The sequence below is a fragment of the Carassius gibelio genome, chromosome B22, assembly GCF_023724105.1.
Source record: "Carassius gibelio isolate Cgi1373 ecotype wild population from Czech Republic chromosome B22, carGib1.2-hapl.c, whole genome shotgun sequence".
Taxonomy (NCBI): Eukaryota; Metazoa; Chordata; class Actinopteri; order Cypriniformes; family Cyprinidae; genus Carassius; species Carassius gibelio.
In genome coordinates, this window is record NC_068417.1 from 32756689 (window position 1) to 32773221 (window position 16533).

The following is a 16533-nucleotide window of genomic DNA, read 5'->3' on the forward strand; positions in this document are numbered from 1 at the left end:
GTCCTAGAGTCTGCAGGAAGGGTGGAGAAGCTCAGAGCGCAAGTTGCTTGAAGTCCATTGTTAAGTTTCCACAGTCTGTGATGATTTGGGGTTCAATGTCATCTGCTGGTGTTGGTCCATTGTGTTTTTTGAAAACCAAAGTCACTGCCACCGTTTACCAAGACATTTTGGAGCACTTCATGCTTCCTTCTGATAACCAGCTTTTTAAAGATGCTGATTTCATTTTCCGACAGGATTTGGCACCTGCCGACACTGCCAAAAGCACAAAAGGTTGACTAAATGACCATGGTGTTAGTGTGCTTGACTGGCCAGCAAACCCACCAGACCTGAAACCCATATAGAATCTATGGGCTATTGTCAAGAAGAAGATGAGAAACAAGAGAGCAAACATTGCAGATGAGCTGAAGGCCACTGTCAAAGAAACCTTGGCTTCCACACCACCTCAGCAGTGCCACAAACTGATCACCTCCATGCCACGCTGAATTTAGACAGTAATTAAAGCAAAAGGAGCTTGATTTTGTATGAATAATAAAAAAATAAATAAAACGAAACTAGGTAAATAAATAATTGCTACAAGTTATTTTAGGCATCATCATTTTTTAATGAAACATGTGAAATTAGTTTGATTATTATATTTACTGACAGCAATGGTAATCTAAATGTAAAAACATGATGTGGTGCATAAAAAAAAATAAAAAATACATTTGTAAAAATATTGAGGCCACAAATAAGGAATTTGATCCCACTACTTAATTTGTTCCTTCATTTTAATACAAACAAATTTTTAAAATGTGGCCAAAGTATAACTAAAAGTAAACCATGGGCAACCAATTAATTACTTGACTAATTAATAAAATAATGCCACAAATGAATGAATCGTGGGAATTGATTCTTAATTTGTTCTGAAAATTTATCCATTTATCATAATATTCACATTATAATTTTCAGTTAGTGATATATTGTGCATTGGACAATTTTTATAATTTTACAAATTATTATTATTATTGTTTTATTTTTTAAAGACATGGCTGATTAAATCATAAAGCTGGTAGAATAGTAAGTTAAGAACGGAAATTAAATAAATAAATATATTGATTGTGTTTTTTGATGCGTGTATGTTGTCCAAACTAGCATACAACCAAAACTATAATTTGTGAAATTAAACATTTTTAGTTAGCTGGCAACCCATTCATTGTACTAGCTTAGCATACTGTTAGCATAGTATTCCAGTTTAGCCTGTATCAATGTGCTGTTTTGATGAGGTCTTTTAAAAAATCATGCATCCTGTTTTGGAGTCATTATTAGTGTACTCCGAGGCATCATGGGATTGTGATTGCCAGTTTGTCACAGAAGCAGCCTGAAATATTTAGACATTTACTAACCCAAGGCCGGAACATAACCCGAGACCACCTGGAACAAAAACCCCACTGACATTCTGATCGGGTCTTGATGTTCTCCATGGAGCGAGTTTGGGCACAATGCAGTTTTTGGTGTTACATTTTAAGAGCACCATTTCAGAAGAATGGTAAGACTGAGAACATAGCTTTTCCTGATTTATTAGAGTAAATACTATCGAAATTGTAACCATAGTTTTACTACAAACAAATTACATAAAATTCTTGTTGTAACATGAACATTTTTGTACGCACTGATTGACACTGATACCCACAAGAAGTTTCCAGCAATTTCATTCCTGACCATCCTCTGTCATTAGAGTTTTTTACCGATGTAAATTTGTTCGTGGATACAAGGTTTTAATTTAATATGCTGCTAGTATTGTACAATTCTGCTAAAAGTAAATCCATGAAATGCAAAAGAGACTGATATACAGGGACAGGGTTTATTAGTCTATGGTGTCAGAGGGGCATGATGGGCCATTGGGGGCAAAGAGGAAAGAGGGGCAGAGCGCTGATTCAGAGTCGCTCTGGGAAGCGTCTAAAGAGGACGGAGTAGCGGTTTGTAGCTGGAGCTGCTTGGTGTCATTGTTAGTATTTGTCTAAAAGGGGGAACAATGTAACTAGCAATGTAACAAAAAAAAAATCACCATCATGAACACACATACACACAGTTTTCTAATAAGTCCTTTTAAGTCAAGTCATGTCACTCGGCCGCCATCTTTTAAATGCCTCTCGGGCATGTAAGTGCAACTCCTATCTCTTAGAAACATCACATTCTCCAAAATTGTTCACTAAGCTTACAATGAAATTTCCTATTTGAAACCAATGAAATGCACAGTCAAAAGAGCACGTTTTAGAAAGCTGACTGTTTCTATAACAACCGGGACTTCTAAAGACAGACTTTTTAAAGACGCACTGACTTTACAGATTCGTGACTGGCTATTCCATCCAGAAGGCGAGGCTTCCTGCAATTGAGCAGCCATATTGAGCATTGCATTTTTCCCCAATCAAAACTGTACGAGTGACATGTCTTGGGTATTCTATAGTCTTTGGTCAAAGGATTTGCACAAACATCTTTACAAAATATTAGCCCAAACTTGGGCTAATGAAGCATGGGAATGCTTATATCTTGTACAACTAGGTTCAACGAAGCCTTGGAAAGATGAAGTCTATGAAAAACTTCAAATTAAATAAGGCTGTGTCTAACATAAATAGACGATCAATGAATTCTATATATAGCCTCATTCCATTCCTTGTCAGTCAGGAAGATATTAAGGTCCAGTTGCCAGGCGTCTATACAAGTTTTGTATATAAGTCAGAGATGGTTCCTCTTTGTTGTGGGTCGTCAGGAATAAGTTGATCAATAGGGTTTTGTTCAGGACCAGAAGGAAAAGAGGAAAAATGATTGCATGTGAAATCGTGCACCTGTAGATATCTGAAAAAGTGGGCATTAGGTATTTTAAACTGAGATTCTCTCGGGCCAAAAGACAAGAAGCAGCCATCAGCAAAAATATCTTTGAATTTTAAGATACCTTTTTCTTTGCCATAGCAAGAATTCCTGGTCATTCAGAGGCTGAGAAAATCTATGATTTCTGACAGCTGGGGCAGAAATTGAACCTTTTTGCCATCCAAAATATTTGGGAATTTTGGCCCAAAGCCGAATGAAAGTTCCATACCATTGGGTGCAACGACTGAGAGTCTAAACCCATCGGCAAGGGTGAAAATGGAAGGACTTAAAGCGATGAAGGAAGGATTCTATCTGGAAACAATCCAGTAGGTGATTTATTTAATGGGAACCTCGCCAATAAGTCAGAGCTCTTAAGTTATAAGCCCAATAATATAGTGGAAAATTTGGGAGGGCCAATATTTAAATAATGTAGGTTTCAGTTACTGTACATTTTGGTTATTTATCAACTTTATACGTATGAAAATTCAAGTTGTATGGTAGCAGGGTTGAAATGATGTACAGTAGTTAAGATTTAATTGCATGTGCTAAAATGTTGGTAACCTTGGGGTAATTAGATTTGATTAGGTTACAGCAATGACAGGGTTTTGTAATCAATAGATCAAGTAGAATTATAATCAAACAACTGCACATATTCACTTTTTATATTGTATTTTGCAAGACATTTTAAGATTGAAAAAAAAAAAAAAAAACATTGAGTAACCATTTCCTGATACTTGAGGTGGACAAACATGTAAAAAAAAAACAAAAAAAACCTCAGCAGTAACCTTTTCATGTAAAATTAAAGTAATTGACATTCAAATCTGCACTTTTTTTCCCCTAAAAACGACCCAGAGACCATAGCCAGAAGACAACAGAGAAGACGTCCGCTCATTTCTCCTTCAAGCTGAGCATTTTTAGTAGTCTTTTATATCCAGCAGAATGAATTGCTCTCATTCAGCTCAGAGATTTACAGCCATGTGAAGCAAATCAAAGGGGATACCAAAAATCTGTAGGGGAGGAGGAACCGTACAGCCCCGCATGGCAAAAAGACAGCTTGCATAGAGTTAGCGGAGAGAGAGAGTGTGTGTGTGTATGTCCACACACACACACACACACACGGAGTCGAAGCGTGTGGCCAGACTGGGGGGCGCTTGCTTCTGTTGCTCTCACACTTCTGTTTCTCGTTGGAGTGTGTGTGTTTGAATCAAGCACGCCAACATGCTCTGTGGGCTACGGAGAGAAGTCAAGACCAATTTTGGTGAGAATTGCTCTTTATTGGATTCAGGATTTGTCGATTAAAAGTGGATCCTTTAGTTTTATAATGGAGAGATGTGTGTGATTCTCAGCGTAGGGGAATTGGACAGAAGTGACGTGAAGTTCAGCCAAAGTTTGCCTGTCAAGATGTCTGGTTAGATCTTGTTATTTGGACTGGGTTGGTTTTTCTGCAGTGTCTTAAAGTTTAATGGCTGTTTGTGTTGTAAGGACTCATTAATGACATTCAGGAATTGTGAGACTGAAGCTGAGTATATGATGTGTTGTATATTGTGTTTTTGGAGATTTTGTCAGTTTTAAACATGCTGATATTTTTTCTATTTGCGGTAATGGTATAAATAACACATGTCATCTTTTAAGTATGTGTGCTACAACAGAGTAAATTTAAATTAAATTAAATTAAATTAAAATTAAATTTATGCAGAGTACATAGTTTATAGAGTACAGTAGTACTATATATATATATATATGCAGATTATAATGAAATATATATAATTATTAATATAAAAGATAATCATGTTATTATTATTATTTTCATTATTATTATTATAATTATTATCATTATTATTATTATATCTTGATCATCATAAGATCATCATAATCATTATTGTGTTATTATTATTATTATTAATTATTATTAATGTATCATTTAATTAACAAACAAATCCATAAATAAATACATTTAAAAATATATATTTTTTTAATGATGCATATAAATTAGCATAAATTATTAATGAAATAGATTTTTATACATTAAAAAAGTATAACTATAAAAATAGTATTATTATAATTATTAATGATTAATTATTCATATTATTAAAACATCAAAGTAAAAAAAAAAAAAAAAAAAAACATTGCTGCAAAAATTTTTTTACAAACATGCCAAAAAAAATAAATAAATAATTTTATTTTTTGCAAAAATATAAGTTCTTTATCTTTTAATTTAGTTCTGGAGGGAAATTAGATTGAACATATAATTACTCAACAGTGCTGTGTAAATTCCCTGGTATTTGACCTCCGTAATCATCTAGTACCATGGTATTTCCATTTGTCACATCACTGTACCACACCACCACCAAAGCACTTTGTGTGAAAAAAAAGTGTATAATGTGTGTGTCTTCTTTCCTAAAGCTGCTGTCACTATGGCAATGAAGGCTCGTAAATATCAAATGCAGAAAGCGTTCTGACTCAGTCTCCATATGTTAGAATCGCTGTTTCATGACATACAGTAACATGTATGATTCCCACTGTGATATTTTTTTGCTGCTTATGAATGACACAGTGTTTGAAAACCGTATTCATGGGCTCCATTGAGTGAGTCAGGGGACGCTGATCTAATGAAGAGGAGCAGAGGAAGCCGTCATGCAACAGAGCTCAGTCTAATGTTCTCCCAGCAGGGGTCACGACTCTGTGTGTGTGTGTGTTAGTAATGATGCTCAGACACTAGCTGAGATTGAGAGATCTTATCATATATAAGCATGCTTTGCTTTACTTGCTACCTGAGCTTGTACGACTATTTTTCAGTTCTACACACACACACACACACACACACACACACACACTGGTGGTGACTACAGCCAGGTTATGTTCTCCCATAATCCTGTCAACAATTACAATCCTGTAAAACACCTCCACATCATTCAGTCTGATACCATCGGCATGTTTTATGGGCTTAAGCTATTTATCATCGCACCTTTCAGCATATTTTGTTTTTCTTTGAATGCAGAGTTTTTAGAATGTGTTGATGGTAAATGTGATACAATTTATAAAATAACATTTCTTCATTGGCAATTAACTTGCTAAATAGTTTGTAAGTAAAAAAAAAAAAAAAAAAAAAAAAAAAAAATATATATATATATATATATATATATATATATATATATATATATATATATATATATAATTACAAGCTTACAAAATTACAAACTTTATCAGGGATTGGCTAAATAAAGGGTTAATTTTTGCCTTGGCAATCTCAAAATGGCCGCCTCCATGAGGAGACCCACTATATGTTAAACAAAACTTTTTTAAAGCTATTTCTGAGACAAGTTTAATCTGTGTATCGTGGATATTTTATATATATGAACAAGTCATGATTCATTAAATTCCATGATAACAGAAAGTGTCATAATAGCAGCTGTCAGCGAGATCGAGGCTTGTCATGTGATCTCAAAATGGCCGCCACCATGAGGAGACCCTCTACGTGTAAAACAAAACTTTACTTTTAGCTTTTTCTGATTAAACTTCAATCTTTATCTTATGAATATATATATATATATATATATATATATATATATATATATATATATATATATATATATATATATATATATATATATTTATGATCAAACCATGATTCATTTAAATCCATGATTAAAAAGTGTCATAATAGTGAGTGTTAGCGAGATAAAACTATACATTTTTGGTTTGTCATAAGATCGCAAAATGGCTGCCACCATGAGGAGACCCACTCTATTTTTTTTTTCTGAGATGAACTGGAATCTTCGTCTTGTGTGTGTATATAATCGTATAAATATTTTGCCAAAGTACTCTTTATTTCTATACTTTTGTTCAAACAGAACCCAAACTCACATCATTAGTTTTAAAAAAATCAACATTTGAAACATTCATCATTTACAACTCATTTTATATGGTAAAAACACAATTAATGTACTTGCTTTTTACTGTTATTTACCAAACATTTTCATTTTGCGAAAAGTGCGTCCAAACAGCAAGCAAGTTTTTCAAACGTATACAGCCCAACATTTGTTTGTACCCAATAACACTGAATATACATGATAACTTCAATCAAATAATCCATCTTTAAGCATCACAGTCCACTTGTACAAACAACGATTACGCCAACAGCCACCTTTCTCTGCCGCCCACACAAGACAACTTCTAATGTGGAGGAGCACAGTGTCCTCCTTCGCTGTCTTTCCTGTGACTAATCTCCCATTTACATCGCTGGCATTTTCAAACCTCTCATTATACTAATTGTGCCTTGTTTGTCCAGATGCTGCTTTGCTTGTTGCGTCGAGTTATTCAGGGGAAAGTGAGTTATGGCCATTGAAGGTGGAATAGGTGTAATTACATGTTTTCGAAGTATATCTCTTTAAATAATAACAGGCGTAATCATTGCGTATTTGTTGCGCTGTGAATTGCTTCGCCACTGTGGCAAGTAATGACAAGTTTGATGTGAAAAGATGAAGCAAGTGTTGAGCGTGCCTTGAATTAGAATGCTTCGTCTCACAAGAAACCTCAGGGAGAATGATCTATAATTCGTTGCTCAATTAATAGTCAAAGAAACTCCCGGTGAATAAGAAATGAGCTTTGTGACAAGGAGACAGTGTTCTTGGATTATAAAAGCTCTGTGATTTTCAGGAATTAATACATTTGTTACTAGCAATGAGTCATTGTAATGTAATTCTACTATAATTCTAAGTCTTTTGAGCTACATTAAACCAGGGGATTTATATATATATATATATATATATATATATATATATATATATATATATATATATATATATATATATATATATATATATATATATATATATAATGTATGTATATATATATATATACACAGTACATGCATAATATTGTCTCAGCAATATATTAATATAATACTAAAATATAATAAAAGAAAACACTAATATATTGTTTTAAAATCGGTTTTTCGTTCTGCATTCTAAACAATGGTCGGAAATTATAAAATTAATCACAAATTCTATTAATTTAATCAGTATTTTTTATTTATAGTATTTTACAGATTTTAAATGCACGGCTTTGATGCAATTCAGCCACAATCAATTTAATCTTAGTCATTTCATTTCCATTGTTATTTTTCGTATTTTACGTTTACACATACTAAAAATAGGTAAATAAATATAGTTTATTAATATAATGCTAAAATATAATATATTAGCATTTAATTTTTATATCGCCACGATTGTAATAATTAAGTTAGGTCAAAAGTAATCCAAATGTAGTCCGATTATATTACCTATAATGTGTAATGTAATGGATTACTTTACTAACTACAATTTTTGTCATGTAATTTGGAATTAGTAACGGACTACAATTTTAAATTAAAAATTAAATTAAATTAAATTTATGCATTTAGCAGACGCTTTTATCCAAAGCAACTTACAGTGCATTCAGGCTATCAATTTTTACCTCTCATGTGTTCCCGGGGAATCGAACCCCCAACCTTGCAAGTAAACCCAGCTCTGTGTATATATATGTACAACTGATCTATACAAGCACTATCTCTCCAGCTTAGTATTTTCAATTCCACAAAATATAAAATAGGAGAACTGGACAGATGTTGTTAACACCACAGGGGTTTGCTTGTACCTCTCTGGCCATCGACTATGTCCTGATGACAGGTTGTTAGTCTGTCCGTTTAAATTCGCTGTGAATTATGGTCATGCCCCGAGGGTGGGAATGCATTACATCTCCCGTGGTGAGCGGGAGACAGCCAGAAGGAAGGTTCAGGGGTTAACATGCTGAAATTTTTTCCCTGTTAAACCTCCTACACCCCTGTTGTCAGACGAATAGCGCGAGCTGTCTGACATCACATTATACCAGTCTAGGAAGGGTAAAAACACGCATCTACCTTTTTGCCAGGGCAATTTAACCTGTTCTCTTGGAGATTTACAACAGCATTACATCCTGTCACATCAAATACGTCCCACCAGGTCTTGAAGTATGGGAGAAAACATCCTGAAATTGTACCTTTTGTTAGTTTTGAAGATACAGTAGCAACTTTTCCATTTGATCTCCAGAATAAACACCGATAGTAAGTCGAAAGTCATACCATGAATTCTGTTTTTGTAGTTTCTAGCTCGTTTTGCCCATTATCAAAGAATCTGTGATTCACAAAATATGAAGCTTTAACAAGTTACTATACTAGACTTGCAATTGATACCAGTAGGCTTTGATGTTAATATGTTGTTGAGCAAATCAGTCTAATAAGAACTAATATTCAAAGCATGCACACATATTGGGTAAACGGATTCAAATGGGGTCTGGTCTGGTGCTAGCATCATGCTAAGGTACCAGTGTGACTCTCTGTAGTCCTAACGTGTCCATTATGAAAATGAACAATGGTTTTCATGGGTTTCATTTGTGGTTCCCATGGTTTAACTATATTAAACTTAAACTAAATCGACTCCAAAAGACACTCTCTGACAATAAACCAAAAAAAAACAAAACATAGATAGCACACATGAATAGGACATGTGATGTTAGCATATTGCTAAACTAATAGTGTAGTATTCTAAGTATTCTAAGTCTACTTATTTGTATTTTTTATTCTTTTATTATGTGTTCTATGTTCTGTCGCTGTCATTCTGTTGTACTGCGGAGCTTCTGTCACGAAAACAAATTCCTCGTATGTGTAAACATACCTGGCAATAAAGCTCATTCTGATTCTGATTCTGATTCTGATTCTGATTCTAAGTATGTAGTGCACACATTTTGGATAACTATTGAGCCACAGCCTACATTCAACATCAACTTGAAATTGATTCTAGTATGGTTTGATTTTAGCATGTCACTGTGTTAACCATGTGATACTGTAAATATAATAATACACATAAATATTGGTAAATGATTCCAGTGGAGTTTAAAGTTGGCATGTTGCTAAGCTAACGATGCATTACTTAGCCTAATATGTAGAAGCACACAATAAATGCAGCTCTTTACTGATCCAGTATTGTTTTATGTCAGCATGTTGCTAAACTAATGACTCAGTGCTCTAATTTAAAACAAAAAATATTTGACACACAAATGTTGGGTAAATTGATTCCGATGGGGTTTGATGTTAGCTTGTTGCTAAGAAAACGGACAAACTAATTTCAAGTACATATTGAGACATTCTAAAAGGGTTCCTATCACTCAACTCTTAATTTTTTACAACTTGGTTTGGCGATAGAATGTTGCTAACAACATAGAACACAGTAGCATATACAGGTGCTGGTCATATAATTAGAATATCATCAAAAAGTCGATTATTTCACTAATTCCATTCAAAATTCTAATGTTCATTCATTACACACAGACTGATATATGTCAAATTTTTATTTCTTTTAATTTTGATGATTATAACTGACAACTAAGGAAAATCCCAAATTTTCACTTTGAGGCACCCACAAGTTTCACTTTTTGAATGGAATTAGTGAAATAATCGACTTTTTGATGATATTCTAATTATATGACCAGCACCTGTATATGCTACTGTGTTCTATGTTGTAAGCAACATTCTAACGCCAAACCAAGTAAAATTGTAAATTCATAAATTATAGAAATATCAGGTAAAATGGTCTATATGCTGTATTTTTATTGTGATGTCCACCTTATTGGATGTACGTTTTCACTGAACTTGTTGCAATGCATCATGGGATACATTATAATAAACACAAGCAATGCTGCCTTGTAGTTTGGCAAAAACAAAAATGAGGATGAAGCAGCCAGCTGTCAAATGTCTTTGTAGGCAGCACAATCTAAAATCTTCACTTTTTCACACTGCAATGCTAATTAGCTTGTTTGCGTTGAAAGCCATCCTATTTGTTTAGTCTAAAGCACGTCCGGTGCATATTTAAAAGGAACAGCTGTGCACACATGAAAGAACGTGATTGGCAGCTGTGAGGCTTAATGGTGTACTTTAAAGTACCGGTTTTCGGGTTAATGTACCTGTAAATATTGCAGAGCGCTATTGCATTGCATTAAACAAGTGGATATTTCAACAAAAAAAAACACTGTGGTGGGTTGAGTGCTTTCAAAAGCAATTAACCCTTTTACCAAGTAGCCTTCCATCAAGATTTTGGCTTTCAGAAAGCGTCGAGAACATAATAATGACAAGGTTAGGATCATTGCCTAATTGCGACTAAATATACTTGAAGTACACTTATTCAAGGAACATCCCTCTGAACTTAAAATGACCCAACTCCCTAAACCCACTGGTGCGGAATACTTCCACTCCCGTTATTATATTCATGCCTGGAAACCCTGAAAAATCCTGTTAACATATCGCCCCAGGGTATCAACGCACAAAATGACAATGTCCCATGGTGCCACTCGCAGGGTAAACTGCATCGGTGTTTGCACAGATGTGCTTTGATCTAAAATGCTGGTTCTACTCACCTCCACATGGTTTCAAAGGACATTAATTTCAGTGGCCAAGACATAAGTGTGGTAAAACCTCACTGCTGTGAAGTCCCTGAACACACGCGCCCCCGCTGGTACGGTTTCAGCTCCCTGAGAGCGTCTCTGAACGAGAACCTGGATGATTATGGTGTTTAGCTGTGACAGTGATTTAAAAGTCTTTTCTGGTTTAAACAACTTAGTGCTGTTATTTCATAGTCATTTCATGTTTGTTGTGTTGTTTTTTCTTTTCTTTTTTTTTATTATATTGTTGAGTGTTGTCGGCTATAATGTGAACTTTATGCTTATGTCTGGTGTAGATATGGTGTTTTGTGGGTTGTTTATGGTTTGCAAGCAATCTTGCAAACCATACCACATTTATATCTTTTTGTATCTTTTTAGTTTATTTCAGTGAACTGTGTCAGACAACCGATTCACCAGTTCGCTTACATGATCACGGAATGACATCCACCCAAAAATGATGTGAAACTTGGATGTTTTACCTGTCTAAAATCTATAAAGTGAATGAACTAATCTTAATCAACTCACCTTTTGAAATAAACCATGAGAAACCATAAGAACTTTGATTTCACCCCTTCAGTCAAGTGCTTGTTTCACACATGCACATATGAACTGTTTCCTCAGTTCAGTGACTGTTGGAGGAACCGAATCACTGAATGAGTCGGCAAAAACCAGCATCATAGGATAATACACACCATATTGGCTCATTTCAAGTCACAGTGACTGTCAGACGTATGAAAGTGAGTGTTGATTGAGTTGCAGGTCTGAGCTACACAAGCTGCAAACTATTTCAGACATTTCAGTCTGATTTGATGAAGTGGTTCATCCAGTTCACTAAAAAGAACCAGTTCAAAAGAATGTTTTTTATGAAGTGGACATCACTCCGAACCATTTGCCTAAGGCTCGAATTATAGGTAATAATATTGTAAATAATGTACAGTTTCCTGCACACACTGATCGTTTCACTTCATAAGACCTCAGTATGTCATCAAGAGCCATGGGTATTGATTGTGTTATTTGTGTAGCTTTTTTGATGTTAAATGTGACAACATTGACTTGTATTTTATAAATTACTACAGACCTCGTTTTCATCTAAAAACTACTTTATTGCTATACTGAAGAAAGAAAAAGTCACCTCTTGGATGCCCTGAGAGTAAGAAATGTTTATTTAAATTTTTGGGTGAAGGACGATATGTTCTAATGTTCTAAAAAAAAAAAAGTTACCCTGAAGAAAAATAAAACCTAGACCTTGCATTTTTTATTCCACATTTTTTATTACAAAAATGTTTCGAAATGTCCCCATCTCTATGTTTTGCGCCATATACTTTCTTCGCTAATTTGATCTGCCAAGGACATGACGTCATGCGATCGACTATACCGTCTACTAAAGAAGCCTTTGTATGTAAATGTATTTGTGGATGTGCATTGAGTTTGCAAGATTAGCTACTATTGTGTGTGTGTGTGTGTGTGTGTGCTTATTGTCGCTGTTTCTTGGGAAGTTTAAGTGTGTGAAGTCTGTGTGTTTGCAATCAGTGCATTTAGCTCGTATCACCCAAGTTGCAGGTTCCTTTACTTGTAAAGCTTTTGGCTGTTTTGGGGCTGATAATGGGGAGTAATTACTGGAGGACATGTGGAGTTTAAACAAAGAGAGACACGAGCTCTCTCAGATTATAGCTACTGTATCTTCAGCTTAATTAGAGCCATTCATTTGAGCAGTTTGCCTTAAAAAAAAAAGGTTCTAAATGGTGTTTGTGCTAAATAACCTGCATTTACTATAGTCTTTGAATAGAACAGTTTCTAGTGTATCATGATCTACATATTGTTATAGTAATGTGGTATTGTGTTCTATAATGTGCATTTGTTAGTATTGCTTGTTGAGTGACTATTATTAGTATTACATTTTCTGCAACTCAAATTTATTTACTTATTTTTTTCATTTAATCACTTCAAACTGTAAATCTGCATTTATTTATTTCCTATTTTATCTCTGTCAATTGTAACATATATATTTATTTATTTATTTATTTATTTAAAGCTTCAGTTTCATTCCAGGTCCTTGAGGTGAAGCTAGGATTAATCTTTATTTTATTTAGCTATTTTTGTGCAGTGGCACTTCGGCGCATGACAAAAACAGATGGTTCTGTGCTCTGCGAGTTAGGTACCCGTCACAGCTAAATCGCTTCCTTTGATAGGTGACTCGTGAAGGTTTCCAAAACCCCCGAGCAAGCGGATTAGACGAATGCTGCTCATCACAGTGAATGCCGATATGCTGGAGTTTTCTGCCGGCTGGGAGGGAGTTTCGTTGGTTTGGTCTTGTGCTAGAGCTGGAGGCTAATCCCACCGTTGAGCCCTGTCAGTAATAGCTTTCAAAAATACAACAATAAACACTTTAGATTGCTCCCTGCAGACTGTCCTCGCATTCTCACGAAGGCTTGCTCATTTTTTAGCACTTGTCTGGTCTCATTCTGTCCTCCTTTGGCGAGTGGCAAAAGGTATTTTATTCTGTTTTTATTTGCTTTGGTCACCCGTCACATCATGGAATTTACTATTGCAGGAGCTTGAATGTATTACTGCATTGTCCTAATGATGTTGTGTTTTGAAGCGTGCAGTTGAACGAACAAACTGTCAAAACATAACAGAGTTTAGTTTGAATTATGGTATTTAGTGGTTTTTGCTAAGGCTTATGGATTTGAACAAGCATCTTAAATTTTGACACAGAAACAATTGCTGGAAAATATACAATAGACTGAAATTAAAGGATGGAATACAACAATCTAGAGACTGAGATTTGAGTTTTGGCTTATTTGACATGGACCATTAATTAAGCCGTGTAGTGCTGTGCTAATCATGCTAAAATCTAATCGGAAACCAATAAAAGCAATATAATAATGTGTTAATCATTTCTAGAACTCCTTTAGAGACATAAAAGCAGTATAGTAATGTGCAAATCATACTACTGTAAAATCCCTCAGAAAACCATAAAACCATTATATGTGATAATCATGCTAAAAATCCATCAGAAACCCAGAAAAGCAATGTGCTAATCATGCTAAAAGCCATCGGTAACCCATAAAATCATTATAGTAGTGTGTAATCATGCTAAAAATGTCTCAGAACGAAGCCCATAAAAACAGTAATTTGCTAGTCAAGCTAACCCCTCATAAACGCACATAAGCGGTATAGTAATATGCTAATCATGTTAGAAACTCCTTAATAAACCTGTTGACGCAATATTATAATGTGTTAATCATGCTAAAACTCCTCAGAAGCACATACGTATAAACAGTTGCATGATAATTATGCTAAAAATATTTAGTGATAATTATGCTAAAAATATTTAGAACAGTAAAGTGCTAATCATGCTAAAATGCCTCAGAAATCCATAAAATCAGTACTAGTGTGCCAATCATGCTACAAACTCCCCAGAAACCCATAAAAGCAGTATAGTAACGTGCTGATCATGCTAAAATTTCATCAGAAAACCATAAAAGCAGTCTAGTAATGTGCTAATCATGCTAAAAGTTTAATCAGAAACCCATAAAAGTCGTATAGTATTTTGCTAATTATACAAAAATCTCCTTAGAAACCCATAAAAGCAGTAATGTGCTTATCATGCAAAACAAACAAACAAAAAAAAAAAACATCAGAAATCCATAAAAGCCATATAGTATTGTGCTAATCATGCAAAAATCTTCTTATAAACCCATAAAGCCGTATAGTATAGTGCTAATTATGCTAAAATCTGTCCAGAAACCCATAAAAGCAGTGTAGTTATGTGCTAATCGTGCTGAAAACACCTCAGAAACAAAAGGTTTTTGGTAATGTACAAATGATAAAACGCCTTGCAGAACCATAAACTCAGTAATAAGGCCTATGCTAAAAATCATGATTATCAATATCTCAGAAAACCCATAATGTGCCAATTCTGCTAAAAAGTCCTCAGCAACATATAAAAGCAGTATAATATTGTGCTAATCATGAAAAAATAAAATAAATAAAATACAGAACACCTTAACAATATAACTACATGCTAAATCAGTATTCAGCACCTAAGAACATTATTTTCATAATAAATGGTTGTTTCAGCTGTAGTTTTGCAGAAATAGAATTTTTTTCTTAAATGGAGTCACCTGTTGAAAAAAGCTGGTACGTTGGTCTTAGCTGGTTTAAACTGAAACCTGGAAGTAGCTGGCTAGGCTGGTCAAGATGGTGGCATCGCATCTGATTAGGACATGGTGTACAAAATTATGTTAATGCAAATTATATGTTAACTAATCATGCCAAAACCCTCAGAAAATAACAAAATGTAAATATGCTAAACATGCTGAAGCTCCTCAGAACGGCCTAACAAAGGCATAACAACATGCTAAAACTTATCACACAGACAACCATATAGCATTGTGCTAATCATGCCACAGAGCACCAAACTCTGAGAGCACGTCTTTAATGTGCATGTTTACATCTGGAAGATGATTTTTTTATTTAAGTGATTGCTTATCTGAAATGCGTCTGTAAAGGTTTCCTGTCAGACATTAAATAGATGTTTAGAACATGTCTTCATGTATGTAAAACCACACTTTAGCTTTTGACGAAGACATTTTGCTCTACACGGATTCCTAAATTCTTTAGAAAAAGTAAACAGCCATGTTTTAACATGGTAACAAGCTGATATTGTTGACAGGAAGTTGCAGGCTTTCATATCAGCTTGCACTATGTACAGTATTATGGGCAAGCTTGTATCTGCTATCAAGTAATAAGAAAATATCCTGGTAACTGCTGCTGGAAGACTCTTATCTCCTCACCGCCTTACACAGCATAACCTCAGTCTGGTGATGGTATCTTTAGAGCCTTCACTCTTCCTCGCTGCTAGATCATTTATTCAGTGCAGGTTCCCTTCATCATAATGCACTTGTGAGTGTTTCTGTTTGAACAATATTCAATAAATTGTACAATCCACACCACTCAGAATAACAGGTTAAAAAAGTATTTGATATAAACTTGTGATTTCTTTCCCAGATGTTTACCTTTTTGTAACTTGTTGCGTGTTTTTAACATAAACTTGTTTGTAAAAGAGAACTTATTACTTTCCATACGCATGCGACAGATGATTGCGCTCAGAAAACTATCAGAAGTTTAAACTAATATGGCTTTAAAACGCACGATTTCAACGCGATAGACATGGTAATCAAAACCAAACAGATGTTTAGTTACGAGCTGTAATGGCGTATAGCTCATTTGCATTTA

At 34.6% G+C, this 16533-nt stretch overlaps 1 protein-coding gene across 4 annotated transcripts in view; it reads left to right on the plus strand.

Annotated features, from left to right (window-relative positions):
• The window catches only part of LOC127988434 (glutamate receptor-interacting protein 2), a 116920-nt gene that overhangs the window by 57863 nt on the left and 42524 nt on the right, over window positions 1-16533 (plus strand). The window contains exon 1 of one of the 4 annotated variants that reach the window (XM_052591195.1): window positions 3548-4102. The exons of the other annotated variants lie outside the window; for them this stretch is intronic. Within the exon in view, the coding sequence (XP_052447155.1) occupies window positions 4063-4102 (40 nt within the window). The 5' untranslated portion in view covers window positions 3548-4062. Of the gene's footprint in view, window positions 1-3547; window positions 4103-16533 lie in introns of those variants that run through there. 4 annotated transcript variants of the gene reach the window in all.